This window comes from Molothrus ater, chromosome 18 (assembly GCF_012460135.2).
Source record: "Molothrus ater isolate BHLD 08-10-18 breed brown headed cowbird chromosome 18, BPBGC_Mater_1.1, whole genome shotgun sequence".
Classification (NCBI taxonomy): domain Eukaryota; kingdom Metazoa; phylum Chordata; class Aves; order Passeriformes; family Icteridae; genus Molothrus; species Molothrus ater.
In genome coordinates, this window is record NC_050495.2 from 6,967,825 (window position 1) to 6,988,450 (window position 20,626).

The 20,626-nt window shown below is 46.0% G+C and overlaps 1 protein-coding gene across 17 annotated transcripts in view; it reads left to right on the forward strand.

Annotated features, from left to right (window-relative positions):
* FBRSL1 (fibrosin like 1) overlaps positions 1-20,626 on the forward strand; it is a 503,927-nt gene that overhangs the window by 465,924 nt on the left and 17,377 nt on the right. For 8 of the 17 annotated variants that reach the window (XM_036393041.2, XM_036393035.2, XM_036393036.2 and 5 more), the window contains 5 exons: positions 10,656-11,052; positions 12,621-12,874; positions 17,160-17,395; positions 19,533-19,583; positions 20,528-20,623. In XM_036393041.2, the coding sequence (XP_036248934.1) occupies positions 10,656-11,052; positions 12,621-12,874; positions 17,160-17,395; positions 19,533-19,583; positions 20,528-20,623 (1,034 nt within the window). Of the gene's footprint in view, positions 1-10,655; positions 11,053-12,620; positions 12,875-16,907; positions 17,396-19,532; positions 19,584-20,527; positions 20,624-20,626 lie in introns of all 17 variants that reach the window. The other 9 variants (XM_036393037.2, XM_036393048.2, XM_036393040.2 and 6 more) reach the window with 6 other exon arrangements.

Consider the following 20,626-nt stretch of genomic DNA (forward strand, 5'->3'; position numbering starts at 1 on the left):
TGCAGACCCCAGGCACCAAGAAAGCCAGTAGGGCAGTGAATACTCTCCTGAAGGAATTCCCTCACTACAGTGAGTAGTCTGATGCATGGCAGGATCACAAGGGTTTTCCATGGCCTTGACAACCTGCAGCAGATTCCATCCAGCAGCCCTGTGGAAATTGTTGTGCTTGATGATCTTTGCAGGGCCACTGCAGTGGATGGAAAGGGACCCCAAGGAGTCAGTGGGAAGAGGAGTGTGGAGCACACATTTGGCCTTGCAAGTGCTGAGTGACTGTTCCAGGCTTTTTGCACATCCAGGCTGGCATTGCAGCAATCCATGCTGCCTTGCACCCTCCAGCCTCATAAGACTTCTTTCCACAGCCATAAAGCCTCACACAAGAAGAGATTGAAGAGTACCTTTTCATTAATAGGGTGTGATTCCATTGCAGTGCACAGCACAGTGTTCCTCTGTTAGGTCTCACTAGATGCCAGCTCATACATTATCCTCCAGCATATCCAGCACTAAAATATTTCCAGAATTTCTACTGCCCATTGAAGAATTCACACTTCATCAAAGGAGAAAGCTGGAAGGAGCTTTGCAGCTGCACTTCACATACTGAGATCATGCTGAAGGAGTTTGCCTTCTGCAGTACAGTGAAGTGTTCTTTTCTTTCCCTTATTGCATACCAAACCACTCTTTCCTGTTTAGAAGGAAAAACCAATCATCCCTCACATTTTCCTTCTTGAGCATTCTGCAAAGCCATCCCTCACACACTGTTGTGTTCTCTCAAGTGTGGTTCCTGTTGAACCAGGTGGGACAGAAAAGATTTTTCAGAGGATGCAACACCTTCCAATGTGAGGAGTGGAAACACGATCACAAAAAAATCAAGGATTGAGAACTGAAGTGAAGGAAAGCTCCTCTGTTCTAGAACTGTTGTTATCAGTAGTTAATAACTGTGATTCATGTGCAACACAGTCCAGTTTTCTTGATAGTGGGCATGTTTAAAAGTAGAGTGAACTTTTTCAATCTTAAAAAGCAAAAGGCCATCTGTGACTTCCTGATGCTGTTTACAAACATTTTTGCCTATGCTGTCAGTAGCTGTATTTATTCATTGCTCACTCTGTGAATTAAAATGTTGAGGCAGCTCCTGACATGCTTCTTCCAGCATATCCTTTTGGAGTGAATTTTTGGTTGCCATAGGGACCAAATCCAAAGGGCGCACACCATTCAAATAAATGTTCCCTGATTAACAACTTGCAGCTCGTCCCTTAAATATTTTAATTATCCATGATGCAACTGGAAACGTTGTTGGATGTATTTAGTCCGTTAGGTTCAATATCTCAGTTTTTTCGTAAGATGCCATTCCAGCAGGTCAGTAGCTGGATTTTGACCAGGCAAAGGGAATTGCTTTTAGACCTGCAGGAAAATTCTTCCAGTTTCTCTTCATCTTGACCCTACATTCTCAACCAAGTTAATGGAAAGAGGTGCTGCTCCACAGCTGCTGTTAGAATGGAGGCAATCGGGGTCCAGCTGAACATGTTGGTTTAGGGTGGCAGTGTGCTTCTGCTGCATCCATGGGAGGGATTTAGTAGCAGCATGGGTTCAGAATCCATGGAGGGATTCTGCCTGAAAGGGGCCTCTTTGTGCCTCAGAATGAAGAGGGAGGGCGGTGGGAGAGTGCAGGGTATGGGGAGCTGCTGGTTGGAAAGCTGTGACCCCTCTTGACAAGCTCTCGACCTCAAGTGTTGTTTTCACAAATAATGAGCATATTAGCACTAATGTGACAGCAGCTACTGAGCTGTGAGGGCTGGACATAACAAACAAACAAGATGAGATTTTGCTAATTTGTGCATGGTCGGTCTCTCCTCTCGGTTCCTGCTTAGCAGAGACTCTGTCACCAAAAGTAGTACATTTTCTGTCACCTTGCAGCACAACTTTGCATTCTCACAGCTCCAGCCATAACATCAGGTATGGACCTCACTCAGGTCTCTCTCACTGGGACTGTTTCTAAACAGATCTGTTTGCTGCTCTTTAGGGAGGAAGAAAACTGGGTTTTGGGCTCTCTCTGGCTCTGCTGCAGTGGGGAGTAGATAATTTCCCTGCCTTCTTTTGGTAAAAGCTGCCTGGTGGTGGGCAGCCATGGTGAGACCCCAGCAGTAACACTGCCCCTCTGCCTGCTGCTTTTTTTGTGGTGCCTGATCTGGTGCATTTTGCCATGCCAGCAGCAAGGGGGGGAAGCAGGGAGGCAGGGGCTGAAGGGTAAGCTATGAACTCATCTTGATTAGCTCTGTGGTGTGGGTCCATCACCACTTAATTGGCTGCCAATAGCTCCCCTAATGAAGGATGATGGATTGGGCTCCAGGGCTGTGGGAAGGGGCCAGCCTGTCAGAAGATGCTCAGGGAAACATATCTCACCTGGAAAGGACAGAGAGCCAAGAGCTTGAGCACAGACAGTTCTTTCCTTGCATCAGGACAGGCATCAGTTGTCTTCCAAGGCAGAGATGGGGATTTCTGTGACCCTGCATATGCTTGGCTGGTTAGGGCAATCATCTGTTCCCAGCAGAGATGATCTGGTTTTTCAGAATGTTCTTTCTTGCCTTTTTCTGGTTTTGGTTAGCAAGTGTGCTTTCTCAGCCAGACGTTGACTTAACTTCTCCAGGCTGGAAGATCCGAAAGGTCACTGACGCTCCTCCGGAGCAGTCTCACTCTGATTTTACTTTAAATCATTCTTTGGGAGCTTGGAGCTCTCTGATGTCATTTAAAAAAAAGAATCAAAACCTTCATAAGACTGTGCAGATGAAACAAAATTGTTGTCTTAGCCCACACAGGGTATTATGCAGCCTGGCAGATCCCTTCCTTGTAGCAATAAGAAAAGGATTTGGCATTTAACCTCTCGAAATTAAACCAGAGTGTGAACTTCAATAGTTCAATCTTATCAGGGCTTTGCTAGAATAACAAATTGTGAAAAAATGTAATCATGTCTCCAATGTGACCTTGGCAGATCTGCCTCTGTGATGTGAGAGATTAGGTAACTCTAAGCAGATGTCTGTTTATTTTGAAAATAATAGTTATAAAATCTTTCTTTTCCCAGTTTGTTTGCACTGCCTGTGAAGGATATGACAGAGAGAATTGTGGTCTGCATGGAGCTCTGTGTTACAAGCTGCTCTATTATGCTGAGCAGTAATTGCTCTTGGAGGTTTGAGTTATTGATCTATTGGTGGGGGTTCAATTTCAGTGTAAAGACCTGTGTTCATGATTTAATTGGAGTGATTAATAACTCACTCGCAGGCTAGATGGGAATCGATATGGATTTCAAACAGCAAAAGTAGTACATTTTCTCTGGTAATGTAGTTGATGGTTTGTTATTTGCCCTTGTTTGCCTAATTAAAATCAAAAGATTCCTTGGTTTATAACAGTTCTGTCAAAAAGCTTACAGCTGGAGCTGAGGATGTGTGCTTGCTTGCCTTCATATTGGGGGAGTGTCTTTCTAAATAACTGATTTGCCTTGTTGCTTGTCTGTCCATCAGATTAGGTGTACAAGAGGCCATCACACATTAAAAACAGAACAAGACAAACACACCTTTAGTATACAACTACAAGAAGCTTTAACAATGTTTTCTGGCCGGGGAAGTGGAGTGGCTCCTACGTCACTGGTTTGTAGGCATTCAGCATCTGCTTAGGAGCATTGCTGAAGAGATTTAACCCATTTGATCCAGCATTATAGCCCTGGATTAAAAAGCCTGTATGAAACTTTCAATCTCATTACAACGCCAGCATCCACAGTAGGTGATTTAGCTGCAAATCCAGTTCCAGCTTTGCATTGAGATATTGCCAGAAGCAGCATTGCTAGGAAAATGCAGTGTGACTTACTTTGGGGGGATTTGAATGGTGATCCTTCTTCTTTATGCTGTGGCCCCAATCCTTGTGTTTGGCACCCATTTTCATTCAGCTCCTGCAGCTTTGGTGTGTCATCATGCATGCTTACAGCTAACATGCCTCGATAGAGCATGGAAAGCTCCCAAATCTCTAGGAATAAAACATCCCATTAAAGAACCATAGAGCAGCAAATAGGCATCAAGTCCATAGATCTTATTGCTGCTGCTCCTCAGTTTCTGCAGGAGGGGGTGAAAGCTTTCTGTGCTTCAGGCTTTCTCAACAAAGGCTCTTATCTACAGAGCTGGCTGAGGAGAACATGCAGTGTAGTGTGTTTGAATTTTCTTTTTGATTTGTAGAGTCCAGTAATCTTTCTGGTGGACAGCAGATTCCTATGTTCAGATTAATTCTAGTGATGGCAGACCTTTTCTTATTAACACTCACAAACATCTTGGTATATATGTGAGCCACAGACTGAAAACACTGATCTGGATGGAAGTGTTTTAATTTTAAACAGGTATTTCTTTAAGGAATCTTTTCTACCGGTTCTGGAAGAATCAAAGTAAATGTAAATTTGCCATGCTTGAGGTTTTGGTTGGGGAGAAATTTTAATTATACTGAGAGTGGGGGGTTGCAAAGCCCTTGAGGTGGTCAGGGTACCCTGAAGCCCTTGGGCTGCATCAGCATTTCCAGGGTGGTGGTGACCCAAAGCTGGCTCTGGGGAGTGCCCACTGGATGTGTCCGTGTGGATGCAGGAGAGAGGAACTCCATGCCCAGATGCGCCCCTAACATGGAAATCATGGAGCACGACAGCCCTTCGTTCTTGGGAGTTTCTGGCTCTGATAAAAATGAGAGCTGCTTTCCGTGTCGTGACATTATGAAAATGACTCGAAGATATTTCACTTTTTAAACTTGGGCGCTTCGGGAGGGAGGGAGGGGGAAGATACCCTTGGAAGTTAATTCTGAGGACCAAGCTGACAGCTTTTTGCCACTGTTGCTTTCTTCTAGGTTGAAAAGCTGAAGGCTTGTTACAGCCCCGGCATACAGCAATCTAGCAGGTTAAATGACTTGGGCAACACAGTTTATTAAAACTGGCAAGTGCTCGCTCCAGTTCTCTTCCTGATAGTCAGGGCTGCCTGGGAGAGTAATTGATAGTGGCAGCTGTTGGGAGGGTGTTTCAGATTGCAGCGGGAGATGTGCCTTGACAGACAGCTCTGTACAAATGAACTGAGTGATGGGGGACGAGCCCAGGCCGGCTGGGAAGAGCTCCCCACTTGGTCTTGGGAATGCTGTGGGAGCCACACTGGGAACAAAGGCCAGCTCTTCAACACACGGGTTCAGAGCCGGGCACAAGGGCTTGTGCTCACACTCTGTTTGCTTTTCTCTGTGAGAAAACACTGTAATTTCTTGTGGAAAATCCACCAGAAGCCCATGATGTTCAGAGGAGCCCATGGCGCAGGACAACATTGTTTTGACACAGCCTAGTGTGTAGTACTGCTGTTGTGATGGAAACTTGGCCTTTGCTTCTCAGTAATGTTAAAAATCATCGTGTTGCACACCGTGGACCCTTCCAGACAGTAGTTTTATGTGCGAGTCCCATGTCTTTATGTCTTATCTTGAGCTGATTTGCATTAAAATAGGTAGAGGAACTCTGTGCTCCCTTTGTTGGGGAGCTTCTGTGCTATAGTTCTGCTTGCCTTACCTTTGCAAACAGCCTAATTGCTTAAAGTCTTAAGTAGTGCTACTCTCCTAAAATGCAATGAAAAAGCCATTTATATAAAAGCAAAAGCCATCTAGGGATAAAGAATTAGCACTTAAATATTGATTTTCACTTGTAAGCACTCTACCAGCATCAGTGTTATCGTTGTCAAAGCAAAATGCTTTATTCTCTCTTCTGCTTCTTATATGTTCCATATCCACAATACATTATGCAGCAGCCTAAAAGTTCAATTTGAAATAATTATAAAAAAAAAAAAAGGCAAAAACTGTTTACTGACGTTTATTTAGTTATTTCTTTGTTTTGACCTCCTGCTGGAAAGTCCTGCTCTTCTTTACTCTTTCCCCTCGCTGATATTTCAAAACTCTTCTCTGGGACTCATCAACTCGCTCTGAAATTCTCAGCTCCTTGCCATGTGTAATTCCTGTGGTGCTGCTTCTCTAGAGTTTCTTGCTGGAATATGGAGCAGGGTTCACCAGAGCCAGTCTGGCCTGCGTCTGTTTGCAAGGATATGTACAGGGCGGATAGATGGGCTACAGATGGTGGTTGTTGTGTTTCTTGGGAAATTGCCATTGGTAAAGATGTCATTGATGGATGTAGGAGAGGAATTTCTTTCTCACATCACCCCATCACCCTTGCTGTTTGAATGCAACAAGGGAGGCTGCAGAGGGAGGCTGCAGAAAGACGTCTGAATGACTCCACTTTTCTTTTTTTCAAGAGACAAAGGAAAGGCGTGCAAGCAAGATTAGATTATTTCCAATCACATTGTACGTGTGTTGACAGTCCCCTTTCAGCAGCAACCAGCAGCTTGCAAAGAGCAAGAGGCAGGGCTGGAACTGCTGTTGCCCTAAGTACTGTTTGTATAACACAGTAACTGCTTATTGGAGTTCTCAAAGCAGCCTTTACATGTTTAATCCCTTGCACTTGAGCTACTCTTAATCAGCTTGAAAGCAAATTCCTGTAACAGAAAGGTTTAATTTGTGTCTGGGACTTTCTGTATTGTGCCCAGGCTGCAATGCCGTGTAGTTACACACTGGCAGGCATGTCACCCTCTGCAGCCTTGGGGATGGGCAGTGCATGGTTATTGCAGCCTCAGATCCAGAATTCAGGGAACTTTCAGATGGGGTCTTGGCTGATGCTCCCTCAGCTTTGGGTAGCTCCTCCTGAAGCACACATATTACAGTAATTTAAGCTGTTGGTGAGTTTGGGGTTTCCCTTAAACTTCACCTCCGGTTTCTGCAGATTTACACAGCAGGAGCTGAAGCTCTCAGTGCTTTTAAAAATTGTGAAGTTTTCTTCTTTACCGGTTGAAGTTGGAATTGGATGTAGCCCAAGACATAGGGAGGTTAACCTTTTGCAACACTCCAAATGAACAAATCAGTCAATCAGGGAGGCAAGAATTACTAATCCCAGGTTGTTGGGGTTTTTTTCTCGTTAGAGCAGTTTCAGCCTTTTCTTCCCTGTCTCTCACACTCAGTCATCATTCATCCCTGTGAGATCAAGACATGTTTCACTGTCCGTTCATTTAAGAAAACCTCTCAATGGAAGAAGTCCAAGGTGTTTGGTTAGAAAATAAACAAAAGTTGGCATTCTCAAAAGGGGTAGTGCTGTGCACGGTGGAGAGTGGCAGATGTGATCCAGCCTTCCCATAGCATGGCTGGAACATGAATCATTACAAATGTCAGATTTCCTGTGAAGGGACAAGCTGAACTGACATGCGTTCAGGTTTAATTAAGGTTGAATTATTGGAGCTGACTGTCAAGTCTTAGGCAAATTGGCTCAGCCTGTTATCATTAAGCATGAAAATTACTCTAGGACTTGGTAAAAATAAACACATTTTTGCCTCTAGAACATTGTCGTGTGGTCGGGTGGGTCTGTGTTTTTGTTGGGGCAGTTGTGCTCAGCTCCCTGGGTCCATCTGCTCAGGAGGGCTGGATTAGCAGCCCAAGAACAGAAATTTCTGAAAGCATCTCAATGCAACCTGATCCAGTTTGCACAAAAGGGAGTATTTGGTTGCTTTCCTTGGGATATTTCCATATGTGAGCAGCAGCCAGCCTGGTCAGAGCCTGGGCATGCAGGAGTGTAGCTCTCTTAGGGGGGATATTCAAGTATCCTGCGGAGAAACTACAAAGTTCAAGATCCTGATCAGAATGGGCAACATCCCTCATTAAAATCATTAAGATTAACTTTCTGAGGGACTTCAGGAAAGATAGCTCAGAGACTTCCATGTGTGCATTGCAGTCATCAGGAGGAAAAATGACAAAGTCACCAAACACCAAGATTCTCCCCTTCCAGTGTTTGGCTGAGGAGGCTTGGGGACTGCTGTCTCAGAAGTTTTTCCCCTCTTGCCCATGAATTCACATCACATCTTTCCTTCCCTTCTCAGTGCTTCTCCTTTTTGCAACATGGCTGCAAAAGGAGAGAAGATACTCCTACTCATGCCTGTAGCTTTTCTGGTGAGAGGGAAATTGGCATGTGGATATTTTCATTGCTGTCAAGAATGAAATGCAAAAACATTGTGGTACTGCATCCTGAGAGATGGAAGTTGGCAGCAGGAATTGTCGTGTACCCCTGGTGGTGCTAACTACCACAACCAGGCTTGGCTGGTCAATTCAGTCAGCAAGGGAGACTGAGCTTTTGCTTTGAGAAAATTGCAAATGAGAACTAATGCTGAAACCACAGGGAATCAATAGTTGCACATAAAACTGGTCAAACAGCTGCTTTTAATGTGGGACTTTATTGATTTGTTTTGGATCTAATTGACTTTTTACTCAACTAACTTTGGTGGTGCCAGTGTGTTTTGAATATACACCATTAGTCTACACTGCCTATAATTACACAATATGAAGTTTAACTCTGTAGGAGGAGGCCTGTTGGATGCAAAGAGCTAATGGGCTCTGAGGAAACCTATGCTCAGGAATGAAACCCAATTGCTTTTAATGGTTAGCTCCTGAAAAATAGTGGAATCTACAGCTGTGAACACACTTGCTCCAAAATGCAGTGTGGGGAGCCCTGGCTTGACTAGGCAATGACAATTTTTCAACTGTTAGCACTAAAAACTGAAGAAAATTTACAAACATATTATAAAAAATAATGATGTGCAAAAGCATTGAGAATTTTATTTCAAAAATAAATTCTGAATAGCATTGGAACCAAGTCTAGCTATGGCACACAACCAGGTTACCTGTGATGCATGAATTCATATTTGGTAAAGAAATTCACTGAAATGAGAGGCTTGTATTTATTGTAGAGATTAATTTAGGATCTCCAGACATTGTGTCAAACCTGTAAAGATATATAAGGTGCTGGAAAGTACAGTGTTGATAGTATTTGCTGCCAGCCAAAACACTGGTGTTTGGAAAGGCTTCTGTTCCTGTTACTTGTGGGTTTGAGGCCCCAAGACCTCAAGACATTTTCAGCTGATAAATATAGTTCATATATTTCCATTCGTCCTCTTCTTGCATTCTGAATTTATACAAACACAGTGATGAGCTGAGTGACTGATGGCTGGGGGAAATGGTGCAGTGGTGAGAGTGCAGGCAGAGCCAGAAGCAGTGTGGGAAGCTGCCTCTTATCTCAGGGGAGGAGATGCCATCACCACGTGGGCACTGTGGGCACAGAACATGAGCTGGTGTGCTGCAGGCTCTGATTCAGTGCTGTCCTCCTCCCACCTGATGCCACCAAGGTGGCACCACCCAGGCTCTGGAAGTGGCGCTGGGGGCTCTGTCCTCACAGGGGCTGGTTCACAAACGCTGGTCAGAGCTGCTGCATGGCCAGAATTAGCTCATGGGGTGTGCTGTGTGTGATTTCCACACCCTCCCACATCAGGAACTGGCGCGGTCCTTTGATGAGACGGGAGGATTTCAAAGGTGGAATTTGTTTGTGAGGGTGGTGGGAGCATGTTAATGAGTGTAGGTAGCATCTCCTGCGTGTCTGCAAGGCAGTGAAATGCCAGCAGCCCCCAGCACGTTTTGGTGGGTAACAAAAGTGTCTCCTGAAAGTCAGAGGTGCTTTGTGTGCACAGTGGGATGTGTGTGAAACACAGCAACAACCTCGTAGCCTATGAAGAGCTTTTCTTGTAATTGTGGGTATGTGTGCACTTAAGGACACACAGATGAGGGTGAAAAGGGAGTTACAGTGGGAGTTGAATTGCTTTCATGTTGGTCTTTTCAGTTGTCTTCAACCTTTTGGATACTGCTTGATCTGAAATATCTCTTCTTTCCTCCCTTTTTCTTTTGCAGCCTTTTAACTCTTTGGGATGCTTTGTTTAGCTTAATTATGAAAAATAGAAGGATTTGGCACCACAGAAGGAGTAATTCCATATGGAATTCTCTCTGTAGGTGCATTTTGCAAGGTTGCAGCATTCCTGATAGTTTCAGCATGCTAAGAATACAGATGTTTGCATTGTTTAGGGTGAGCAGAACTACATTTGGGTGCCCACTGAACTTCTGTCCGGATTTTTCCAGCATTCTGTGTTTTGTACTTCCACACAAGTGTGTGGCCAGGGGACAGCAGCATCACAGCTTCTCTGCAGAGCTGTCCCATCCTTGGCTACAGAGATCCCAGGTAGTCTCCATCCTAGAAGACAGGTAGGGTTGTCATTAAGGATTGATGCTTGGGTCCTGGTGCATTGGAGCTGGTGTTGAGCCTAAATCCAATGTGGGTTACCTTGAAAGGGCATTGAGAAAATGAAATGTCTTAATGATGAGGCCTGTGTCACATGAACATGAAACTCACATTGAGCAGGAAATACTGCAGCAGTAACTTGAGACATGCTCACACTCCTATTGTACATAACCTCGGGCCCCTGAAGAAGTCACCAAGCTGTGTGTTCTCTGTAGCATGCATTCATTTAATGACAGCTAAGTCTCTTGCACACATGCTGGAAGTACTGTGGACTGGCCAGTCAAGGACAGCGGAAGGACAGACTCAAACACACATCCATCTTGCAGCAGCAGCGCTCCCACGGCGCTCCCACCAGCTGAAACATGACTTGTTTTTTTCCCAGGCACATGTTCTACCAAGCACAGAAAGAAACACAAACCTTTCAGCACACGCTTTGTTCTTTTTCTCGTTGCTCCACAAGGTCCCACCTTGAATGACAAGCCAGAAGCGAAAGCAGCCAATGTCCCAAAGGTGTCTGGGCTAGAGCGGAGCCGGGAGCTGAGCACCGACGTGCCCTTCGCCCTGCCCATCCCCAGCCCCCAGCCCGTCACTGCCGTCGTCACCTCGACTTCCTCAGCGCCCACGTCAAGTGCCAGAGCGAGCCCCCTGCTGAAGAAGGAGCCAGTGATTTCAGCACCAGCACCACCCCGGCTCACGCCGCAGCCGCAGCCCCGGCCGCAGTCCCAGCCGCAGCCCCGGCCGCAGTCGCAGCCCCAGCTGATCCCCGAGCTGCGGAGCCAGCCCCCCAGCCACATCCCCCCGCCCCTCAACTACCAAGTGCATCACCAGGTGGCCCACAACGGACTCAACAACATCAGGTTGGTACGGGGACGGGGTGCTCACGTCGTCCTCAGGCTGCTGCAGGGCTAAAGCTTGTTTCCAGAGGGTGGGAATGGCTGGGAGGCAAGGTGAGCGCTCACCTGGGGTAAGATGGTCTGAGCTTTGGGTATTGGACTTCAAGGGCTGGCTTTTCCCGCTGTGGTGGATCAGTGCATTTGAATATCGCATTTGCAATTTGAATTTGAGGGGATAAACGCACACCTTCTGGAGAACGGCACGTGCTCCTTTCACTCCAGTTTCAAGTAAAATTTTACATGGTCTTGTCTGAGCTAGTTCTTGACTTAGAAATTTAAGGTGGTTTGAGTTTGAGCAACACCTTTGTTCCATATTTAGAAATGCTTCCATTGACCATGGTTCTCAGGTTTTTTGGCTCACCAGCATCGAAAGAGGGATATCTGTCTTGGACTGTGATCCTTGTGGGTCCCTTCCAGCTCAGAATATCCTGTGATCTGTACTGGAAAATGCTGTGTCCCTGGAGACCTGGGCTCCCATGTGGGCTGAAAAATCTGCTTCAGTCTGACACGTTCAGATCTTGCAGGAGGCTTAGCTCTGCTGTTTAAATTGCCTCCATCCAGTAAGGAGGGTGGGTGAAAATGGTATGGATAAAATGTTTCTAGAGAAAAGAGTTTAGTCAGTCAACTGGAACCTGTATAGTCTTTTTGCTGCTACAGAAAACATGCCTTGCCTCCCAAGCAAGAGCTAGACTAGTTTAAACAAGATGAGAAAACTGATTTAAAGCATAATATTTGACTGCACAAAGGTCAGAATATGAATACAGAGAGCTGCCATTAATGTGTATTTCACAGTGTCCTGCATACTTAAGCTCTATTGTGGTTTTACCTTGTAAATGCCACCATAGTATAAATGGTGAATAATATTTCAAGCTATTCAAGATCTCTCTGAGATTTAGCTTGCAACAGATATTCAGTATTGTGGGAATTACACAACTAATAACTGCAGTGATAGTGTGTTTCAGCCCACAAAACTTAGATCACTTGCAATGGAGTAATAATAATAGAACAAGATGTGAATTACAAATTACTATGAGAAAAATTATTAACATGGTGTGCATTTGTATGCTTGTGTGACTACAAGTGCACAGCACATGTGCAGCAGATCCAGAGGGGTCCCAGTCACTGTGCAGCTCTGCACACCCAGAGCAGCAGTAAAAGTCTCACTGTGTCCTCTGGTCACAAGGATCCACATGGACACTGCACGGTCATCGGAGGCTCCATAAAGGTGCACAATCCAGCTGCCTCTGTGGCCCTCATCAGTACCTACAGATAGCTCTGAGGATTGCAGCACTGGAGGAGATGTCCCTCCAGAGACCCAGGGCCCGTTCTGCCCTGTTGGAAACATTCATTAAGATTCACTAACTATCTCCACTGCCATTAAGACCAGCAAAAGCACGAGCCTGGGGAGATCAATGTTCCATAGTTGTGTTGTTTCTGGTAGTGTATTTCTTGCACCGTTTCAGTCCTGTATTGTAACGCGCTCTTTGTCTGTCTGTCTGTCTCCCCTCCCTCCCGTCTCTCTCTCTCTGCAGCCGGAGCAGCAGTGCTAGCAGTGCAACGAGCATCAGCCTCCCGAAGCACCTGTCCCTGTCTCCCCAGATCCCAGCACACCATTCCTCCGGCCCAGCTCTGCCCCTGTCCATCTCTAATCTTGCTACCTCGCACTTCTCTCTCAGATCGCAGGCCCAGCACCAGCACCATCCGGCCATGTTCGCCACCCCTCCCACGCTGCCACCTCCACCAGCGTTACCCACCAACAGCCTCGTGATACCAGGGCACCCTGCGGGTAGGTGCCTCCTTCTCCAGGGCCGTGCATGCACTGCAGGGTGTTGAGACATGGGCTGGCTGGTGGGCAGGTGGAATCCCTTGGCACAGGCCCCTCAGTGTGTGCTGGAGCTGTGACAGTGCTCCTGAAACAGGTGGGAGACCTTGACGTGCTTTACCAGATGAGAGGTTGTAGACACATCACTTCCTATAGGAAGTCTTCAAAACAAATGCTTCAAATAAACAGCATGAGTTGTCCAGTGTGGCATTCCACATCATCAGACATTTTTTAGATTAACAGAGAAGTGATGCACAATTTGCCATTCTCTCCTTCTCTCTCCCCTTTCCAAAGAAAGCTGCTGCTGCTGTTAGAACTGGTGAGAAAATACTGAAATACTGTTTCTGCAATTGTTCTAACTGAGCACTTGAATGTCACTGAATGCCCTGCCTGATCCTTCGACCAGCAGCACATCCTGCTGGCAGAGCAGGATCCTCTGCCTGCAGCAGCACAACTGCTCTGTGCCCATGGCTCCGTGGCCTTTCAGTCTGAGTCAGAGACAGCTCAGCTGACAAGCTCTGCTGCTCTACTCTCACTATCTTTGCATCCTTTTTAAAAAGTTTCCTTTGTTCACCCTGGCCCCCATTCTATTGTCACTTCTGCCCTAAATGCCCTGTTTATAGCTTATCCATTAGCCAACAGCTGTCCCTGGAAGAGACCCTGGCAGCTGGAGACTTCCCAGCAACTTTCACTTGCTGGGGCCTCCCTTTGATCTGGCATTTGAATCCACAACTAACTCAGCAGGGATTAAACAGGACAAGCATTTTGCAAAAAACACACTCTCTGTTTCCTATGAAGTCAGTTAAAGGAATAAGGAAATGACAGATTTGCTGTGGAAAAATCTGATGGTCTTCCATCCCCCTTCTTTGCTTCCAGGAGCTAAATAATGTCTCATTATTTATTACTGCTTCTCTAAGTGAAAAAAACAAAAGTACAAATGGGGCCAAAGTGAGCTCTGAGAACCATGATAGTGCTGTGGGTTCCCTGCCAGAGACAGGACCACATAGGCCAAAGCTGGCAGCTGTCAGGAGCCCTGGCACCATCTAGAATTTCAACCACATGGCTGGGAAGATGTTGGCAGCACTGTGGGAGACCTATTCATTGCTTCCCCTGTTTAAGGCGAAGGACTACTGTGATGGAGGCTTTGAAAGCACAGCAAAAGGAAATAGCAGAGCTCTCACTAAAAGCATGATATTGCAGTCACTGAAAGCAAGTATGTTTTCACCATTAACTTCAGGAGATGCAAGATCAAGTGACCTATTCACATTCAGCAGCTTGCCAGGAAACAGTAACAGTCTTGCTCCTACTAGAAGGATTTCTCCTGCAATTTAAGTAGGAGAAGCCGAAGTTAGTGGAGGGAAAGGTCTGGGTGTCTAACCCTGCAGACAGTGAAATGCCTCTTGTCTGCACTATATGAAATGCCTGCAAAATGGCACATCATAAAATCAATACAGAGTGCTGCAGAGCCAGGAGCTTCTGTTGTCATTCACATAAAACTTCCTTAAAAGCAAACAATATTGCTGAGCAGCCTGGAAGAGTGAGACAAGAATGCACTTCTGGTGGCACTTATTCCTTTTGAAACCTAAAGTAACTTAGGAGCAACCCTTGCTGGGCTTCTGCTGTCTGCTCAAGGGCTGCCCTGATGTGGGATACCCAGAGGAAACAGTGGTCTGTGTCTCTCCTCTGCTGAAGGTGAGGGCACCATGAACAAGAGTGGCCTTTTTGTGCCTTGCCCAGCTTGTGTGTGCACACAGGACAGTGTTGGCAGGTCCCAAGGGCTGCTCAGCACCCTGCTCCTGGTTGTGTCACTGTGTGACTGGATCTGATATCACTGGCAGGTACAAGAACTTAGTTCTGATCCAGGCATTTCCCAGAGCCCCTCACAGAGCTGGGCTATTCCTTTGCAATTCCATCCTTACTGCGAAGCAGCCACTCCTCCAAGTGCCACTCAGCTTCTCCAAACATCTCCAGGCCTTTTCTTTTCCTGATGGAGGCCAAAGTTGTGGTAGAGGGCTGTGGGCTGGAGCCAGCTGCAAATCTATCAGTCTGACTTCCAGACTCTTAAAGAAATTGGATATCAGAGCACTTACAACTGCCAACTTGCTTTTATCTCTCCCTCCAGAAAAGTGGATTATCTTGATGCTAACAGAAGGATTCAGTTTCTTTAAGCCATGCCAGATTTAAAAGTGTAAACACACACACACACGTGAAATCATGCTCATATTCTCTGAAGAGGTTAGGTTTTGGACCTAAGTGCTTTCAGCCTATAGTTTTTTTTCTTATTTGCTCAGTCCAAGGAGAACCCATTATAGACTCCCACTATAGACTCCTTTGCTCCAGAGCCTTAGACTTCAGTATCACAAATACACATACTTTCTGCTTTTGTGTTAATTATTATATGGATTGTAGCAGTACACACTACCTGCTCTTAGCAGTACATTTATTACTGAAAAGCAAATGAATTAGGCACCCAAAATTTGCTTTCAAATGTGACTTTCAATTGTAGGCTTTTAAGTGGTAGTAGAGACCTTGAAGTTCCCCATCAGAGTGCCTGTTTTTAAAGATCTTAACCATGTCACTTCAGAAAGTGATTGATTTAGACATTTCTAATGTTACTGTAAAAAATTGAAGTGAAAGAAATCCCTGCAGAACATGAAATAAAACTTTAAAGTGCAGGTGTTCTTTTGCCCCTTTATATTCAGAGCTGTAGTTTAAAGGGGTTGTTACAGTGAAAGAAGTGGATTCATGTAAATTCAGAAGCAAGTAGATCAGTCAGGACTGTGTGTGTGTCATCCACTGCTGGGGACACAGGTTGGTCTTCACTTTAAAAATATATATAACATGTTGGGGGCTAATCCCTGTTTGAAATTCTTAAGCAAAGCCACAGATAGATTTAACTGTTAGACCAGCAGACATTTTGGAGAAGTGGACATTGGTCCTTATTGTCTTCAGTGACATCATTTCTAAAGCACTGGTGTCTTCCCCTGCCCTGAGCCAATTCACATTCAATGCAAGTTGCTATTCCAGAGGAAGATGCTGAGAAGAGGCCACATCATATGGTGGAACACTTTGTTTCAGCAGTCTCTGCAACCTTGATGAGATCTTGAGCCACTTCAGTGTTTGTCCCCTCCCCACTGATTCCTCCTCTGTATTTTCTCAGAGGAGAAAAGCCTGGAGACAACAACAAGAAACAAGAATTAGAGCCTGTTACAAATTGAGGAAAAGACTGCTTCCTATTTAAGATCTCAAAAAAAAAAAACCCTTACTGCAAAGAAGGCCTTGATTTATAGGATAGATGTTTCTGGTCACTGCGTGCATGTCCTGGGGCTGAGAAGGAAGGGATGGCACAGGGATAGATGTCCAAGCAGGCATTTTCCAGCCACCCAAACCCACAGTTATCTCACTCCACTGCAGATCTGAGAAGGGGAGGATGGCACAGGGATGGATGTCCAAGTAGGCAGTTTCCAGCCACCCAAACCCACGGGTTTTGGTGGCTGGAAACTGCACTGGAGATCTTACTAGAAACTGCACTGGAGATCTTACCAAAATTTTACCTGTGAAGTGCCTGTATGTCAGCATAACACACATCAATTCCCAGTGTGTGTGTGTGTGTGTGTGTGTGTGTGTGTGTGTGCCTCTGACTGTCACACACCCAGAGGATGAAGGTCAGTACTGCTCATTTCAAAGGAGCTGTTGGCCTCCAGAGCACTCCCCAGCACCTTGGGGGTGCAGGAAGGTGCCGCTCCTGTGAGCCTGGGAGGCATCCCAAGAGGTGAGGCTGGATCTCTGGGCTGTGACCCCGGAGGTGAGGCTGGATCTCTGGGCTGTGACCCCGGAGGTGAGGCTGGATCTCTGGGGTGTGCTCCCAGACACACCTGGCTCGGCAGTGTCGGGGAGGAGAGCCGGGCGGGCGCGGGCGGCGGGCGGGGCCGGGCGAGTGCGAGCCCCGATGATGTTTTCTGCTGTGATGACTCATGGTGTTCTCTCTTGTCTTTAGATACCAGCCTGTTGATATCATTCAACCAACCAATCATGTATTGCCAGCCTCATTCGGGGATTCTGATTGGTACTTTGTCACAGGCATCTCTCTTACCTCCACCAATGAGTCCTCACGTAGAAAACCACCACAGCATGACCTGCAGAAACAGGGAATGCCAGGTGAATATTGACTCTTTCTCCTCCGTCTTTGTGGTACTCACAGGCCCACGGGCCTCTGTGTCTTTTTTTTTTCTCTCTCTCTCTCCTCTAGATCACGAACTGCTCAGGCAAGAGCTGAACAACCGGTTTTTGGTTCAGAGTTCGGACCGGGCCGCTGCCTCACTTGGCCCGGTGCCGCTGCTGAGAGCGGAGTTTCACCAGCACCAACACACGCATCAGCACCAACACACCCACCAGCACACATTCACTCCTTTTCCATCCAGCTTGCCCCAGACGCCGCTCATGCCGCCCTCTGCACCTCCCATGGTGCGTACCCCAGCCCAAAATGTGAGGATAAGTAGAGCATCTCTGGTCAAAAAGCCTAACCCGCTCTTGTCAAACAAAACCCAGCCCTCTTCATTTCAGCCAGGGGTGCTCTCCCTGCCCTTCCCACCTGGAGGCCAGCACCCCCAGAGGGACCCCTTTCCACCCAGAGCCCCCACACCAAGCTCCTGGTCCCCCTGTGCTGCTACCCATGAGCAGATACAGCACCCACGAGACAAGTCCCGAATCCCTTTATTATTTTCCTCTTTGTGTGTCCTGCTGTGTATTTCTATTCCCCCTTTCCCAGAGCCAGCTGCCTTGACACATCAAAAGATGACAGCAACCAGGCTGGGTGGCTTCCAGCCCGAAACACTGTCTCCACAACTGCTGGGTGCAGGGCAGACCGTGCTGGCTTACCCAGAGCTCTCACCACAGTGCAGCATCTCATCTGATACCAGTTCTGTCCCTCTTCCTCCTAATACCTGATCTGTATTGATTTAGGCATTTTATTACTTGATTACATCAACAAGCACTAATTTGTGTGTGGCTGGTTCTGCTGGGAGAGATCCTCCTGGCCATGTAATAAGCATTTGGTCATTGAATTTGCTTCTAACACAATGGGACTTTGCTGCAGCTGTTACAAAATTGTTAGGGATCTGCTACAAATGGATTTTGTCAGTACTTTAAAATGCACTCTCTCCCCATTTCTGGCAATTACTTTGTGAGATTGAAAGCACAAGATTGAGCTTTTTTCCCCCTCTCAGTTTCACACTGTGTCCAAAATGCAGAAACAACCCTGTTTAAGGCTAGCAAAAGCAGCCTTTGGGAAGAACTACTAAGGACTCAAGAAGCATAATGTTTCCCACTTCTCTTTCCCACTGCTGACTGCTCAATGACATTATTGGGTTGTAATCTCCTTAGCAGCAAGACAATTAAAAGCAATATCATCCACCCAAAATCCAGCCCCAGGTGTTTGCTCAGTGCACTTGTGTGTAAACACCTTCCCTTCTTTGCTTGGTCTGTGTAAAACAATCCTGAATCTTTTCTCAGAAGTCTCCTGTGTTATTTAAGAACTGTGATACCCAAGCTTGTGAACAGCTCCCTCTCCTCCCACCCATGCCCACTGATGACAGCCTTCAGACCAAAAACAACTTGCAAGGCTCTTTTGTTATATTTCACTCACATCTTATATTCCACTAGATCAGGTCTGCTAATCCTAACACCAGAGAAAAGTGTTGAAATTACAGCTGCATGTGTTTGGTAATTTACGGTATTTACACTGGAGGGGACATGGCTCCAGTAATAACTGTAATTAATGAAATTACAAATCTACTCTCCTGCACATAGAGGAGTGTGAAACAGCAGCTGACTTGCCAAATAAGCAGCTTTTCCTGGGGTCCTACAGCTCCCTTCCCTGCCTTCCTTCCCATTCCCTCCTCCCCAGCAGAATGTACATACTGTTCAGAAATGCAATGTGTATGTGCTTTGGGTTTTCTTCCAAGATGGTGCAGGGCAAACAGGGCACAGACTACAGACATGGAGGTGTTAAAACCCCATGCTGAAATGGAAAAAGTTTACAGTCCCCTTTTCTCTGGGGAGCAAATGGGGAACTCTCTCTGGGGAACTCTCCCTTTGCAGGGGAGGGCAAATATATCGAGATTTGTGTATCTAAAGTCATTCAGCCCTTTCCCAAAGAATTTTGGTGCTTACAGGAACCCAGGAAACTGGGAATTGGAATTGGCAGCCCCACAGTAGATGCTGGGGTCTAATGGAAAATGTTTCTTAACTCTAGTCTGTGATCTAGTCCAGCAATCCAGGGGCAGATCCCAGTTGTGGGCCTGGAGCTGAACTTCCCTGTGTTTCACTGAGCTGCATTATCAGGACTGCTCTCTTCCCAGGGCAGGAGCCTGGTCATGCAGTGCCTGAGACAGGGTCTGCAGTGAGCCTTGGCAGAGCCCAGCGTGGCCTGGGGGCTCCTCTCTGTTATCCTGGGAAATCAGACACATCCCAGTGAGCGAGTATGGAATAACCAGTCAGTTCTGCTCTGTTAAAAGCTTACACACGGGCCATGATTATTTGTCTATGTTGAAATCCTGATGTGTCTGCTCCTGCCAAAACCAAACTCACCTGTTTCCTTTTTTTTTTTCTCTTTTCTTTCCAGTTTGACAAGTACGCTCCCAAATTAGACAACCCTTACTTTCGACATTCCAACGTGAGTGCTCACCTTCCTCCTTGGTTTCTTTGTTAATGGTTCTGCTTGCTCTTCTTTTGCTTGTTTTCAATTGATGAGTAGTGTTTTGATCCATTCATTTCTAAAGCTCTTTTTTCTGTCCTGATTTTTTTTTTATGTTTTTAAGGTACCAAGTTTTCTTTGGGCTTTTTTTTTTTTCCTTTTTTTTTTTTTTTTTTTTTAATTCTCTGTCTCCTGCATTTTTGCTGCTGCGGCTCTGTATGGCTGTGCCTGGGATGGCAGGGAATGCGCAGGAATTGCTCAGTCAGTGGTCACTGCAGTACCTTTGCAGCTGGTGCTTCTCCCAGTGCAGCAGCCCGGAGTGCATGGCTCTTTCACAAGGTTTTGCTCAGGTCACAGGAGTAAGTCAGACTGGTGGTTTCTTCCTGGTGCTCCCCACTGCTCCAAAGCACAAAAAAAAAAAAAAAAACCTACATGTTTTGGGACTTGTAAAACTGCTGTGTGTGCTCAGGAGAGGCCTAAGCAAAATTTCACCCAGCCGACACAACTACAAGGTGGTGTGCATGTTGCCTGTGGTTAGAGTGCAGTGCAGCATCTTGTGGTTCCTTTTGCTTTAAAAATTAAAGCAGGTCACATTTCAAAACAGGATTGATTTGTTTGCAACAGCAGAAAAATGCAAAGTTAATGGAAAGTGAACATAAACCCTAAATTATGCTCTGTGCTTCCTGCAATAGTCCACAATTTTTAAAGGCACACTCATTCAGCACTATCTAGAAAATTTATCAGATGAGTGCATTTTTCAAGTTTTGGCTTTGCTCTTAAAAATTTTGAAAGCAAATTTATCGTGTATTTTCACTGTGGCACTTGTTCAGCACAGTACTATTTTTGTATGTGCCAGGCTTGGCACCTACCTCCATTATTGTTCAAGTCATCCTGTGACATAAGCATCTCTTTTTCTTTTGTAGTTCTTTCCAACCTATCCTCCAGCAATGCCTGGAATGCCACCCATGCTTCCACATTCAGGTCCCTTTGGGTCACTTCAGGGAGCATTTCAACCGAAGGTA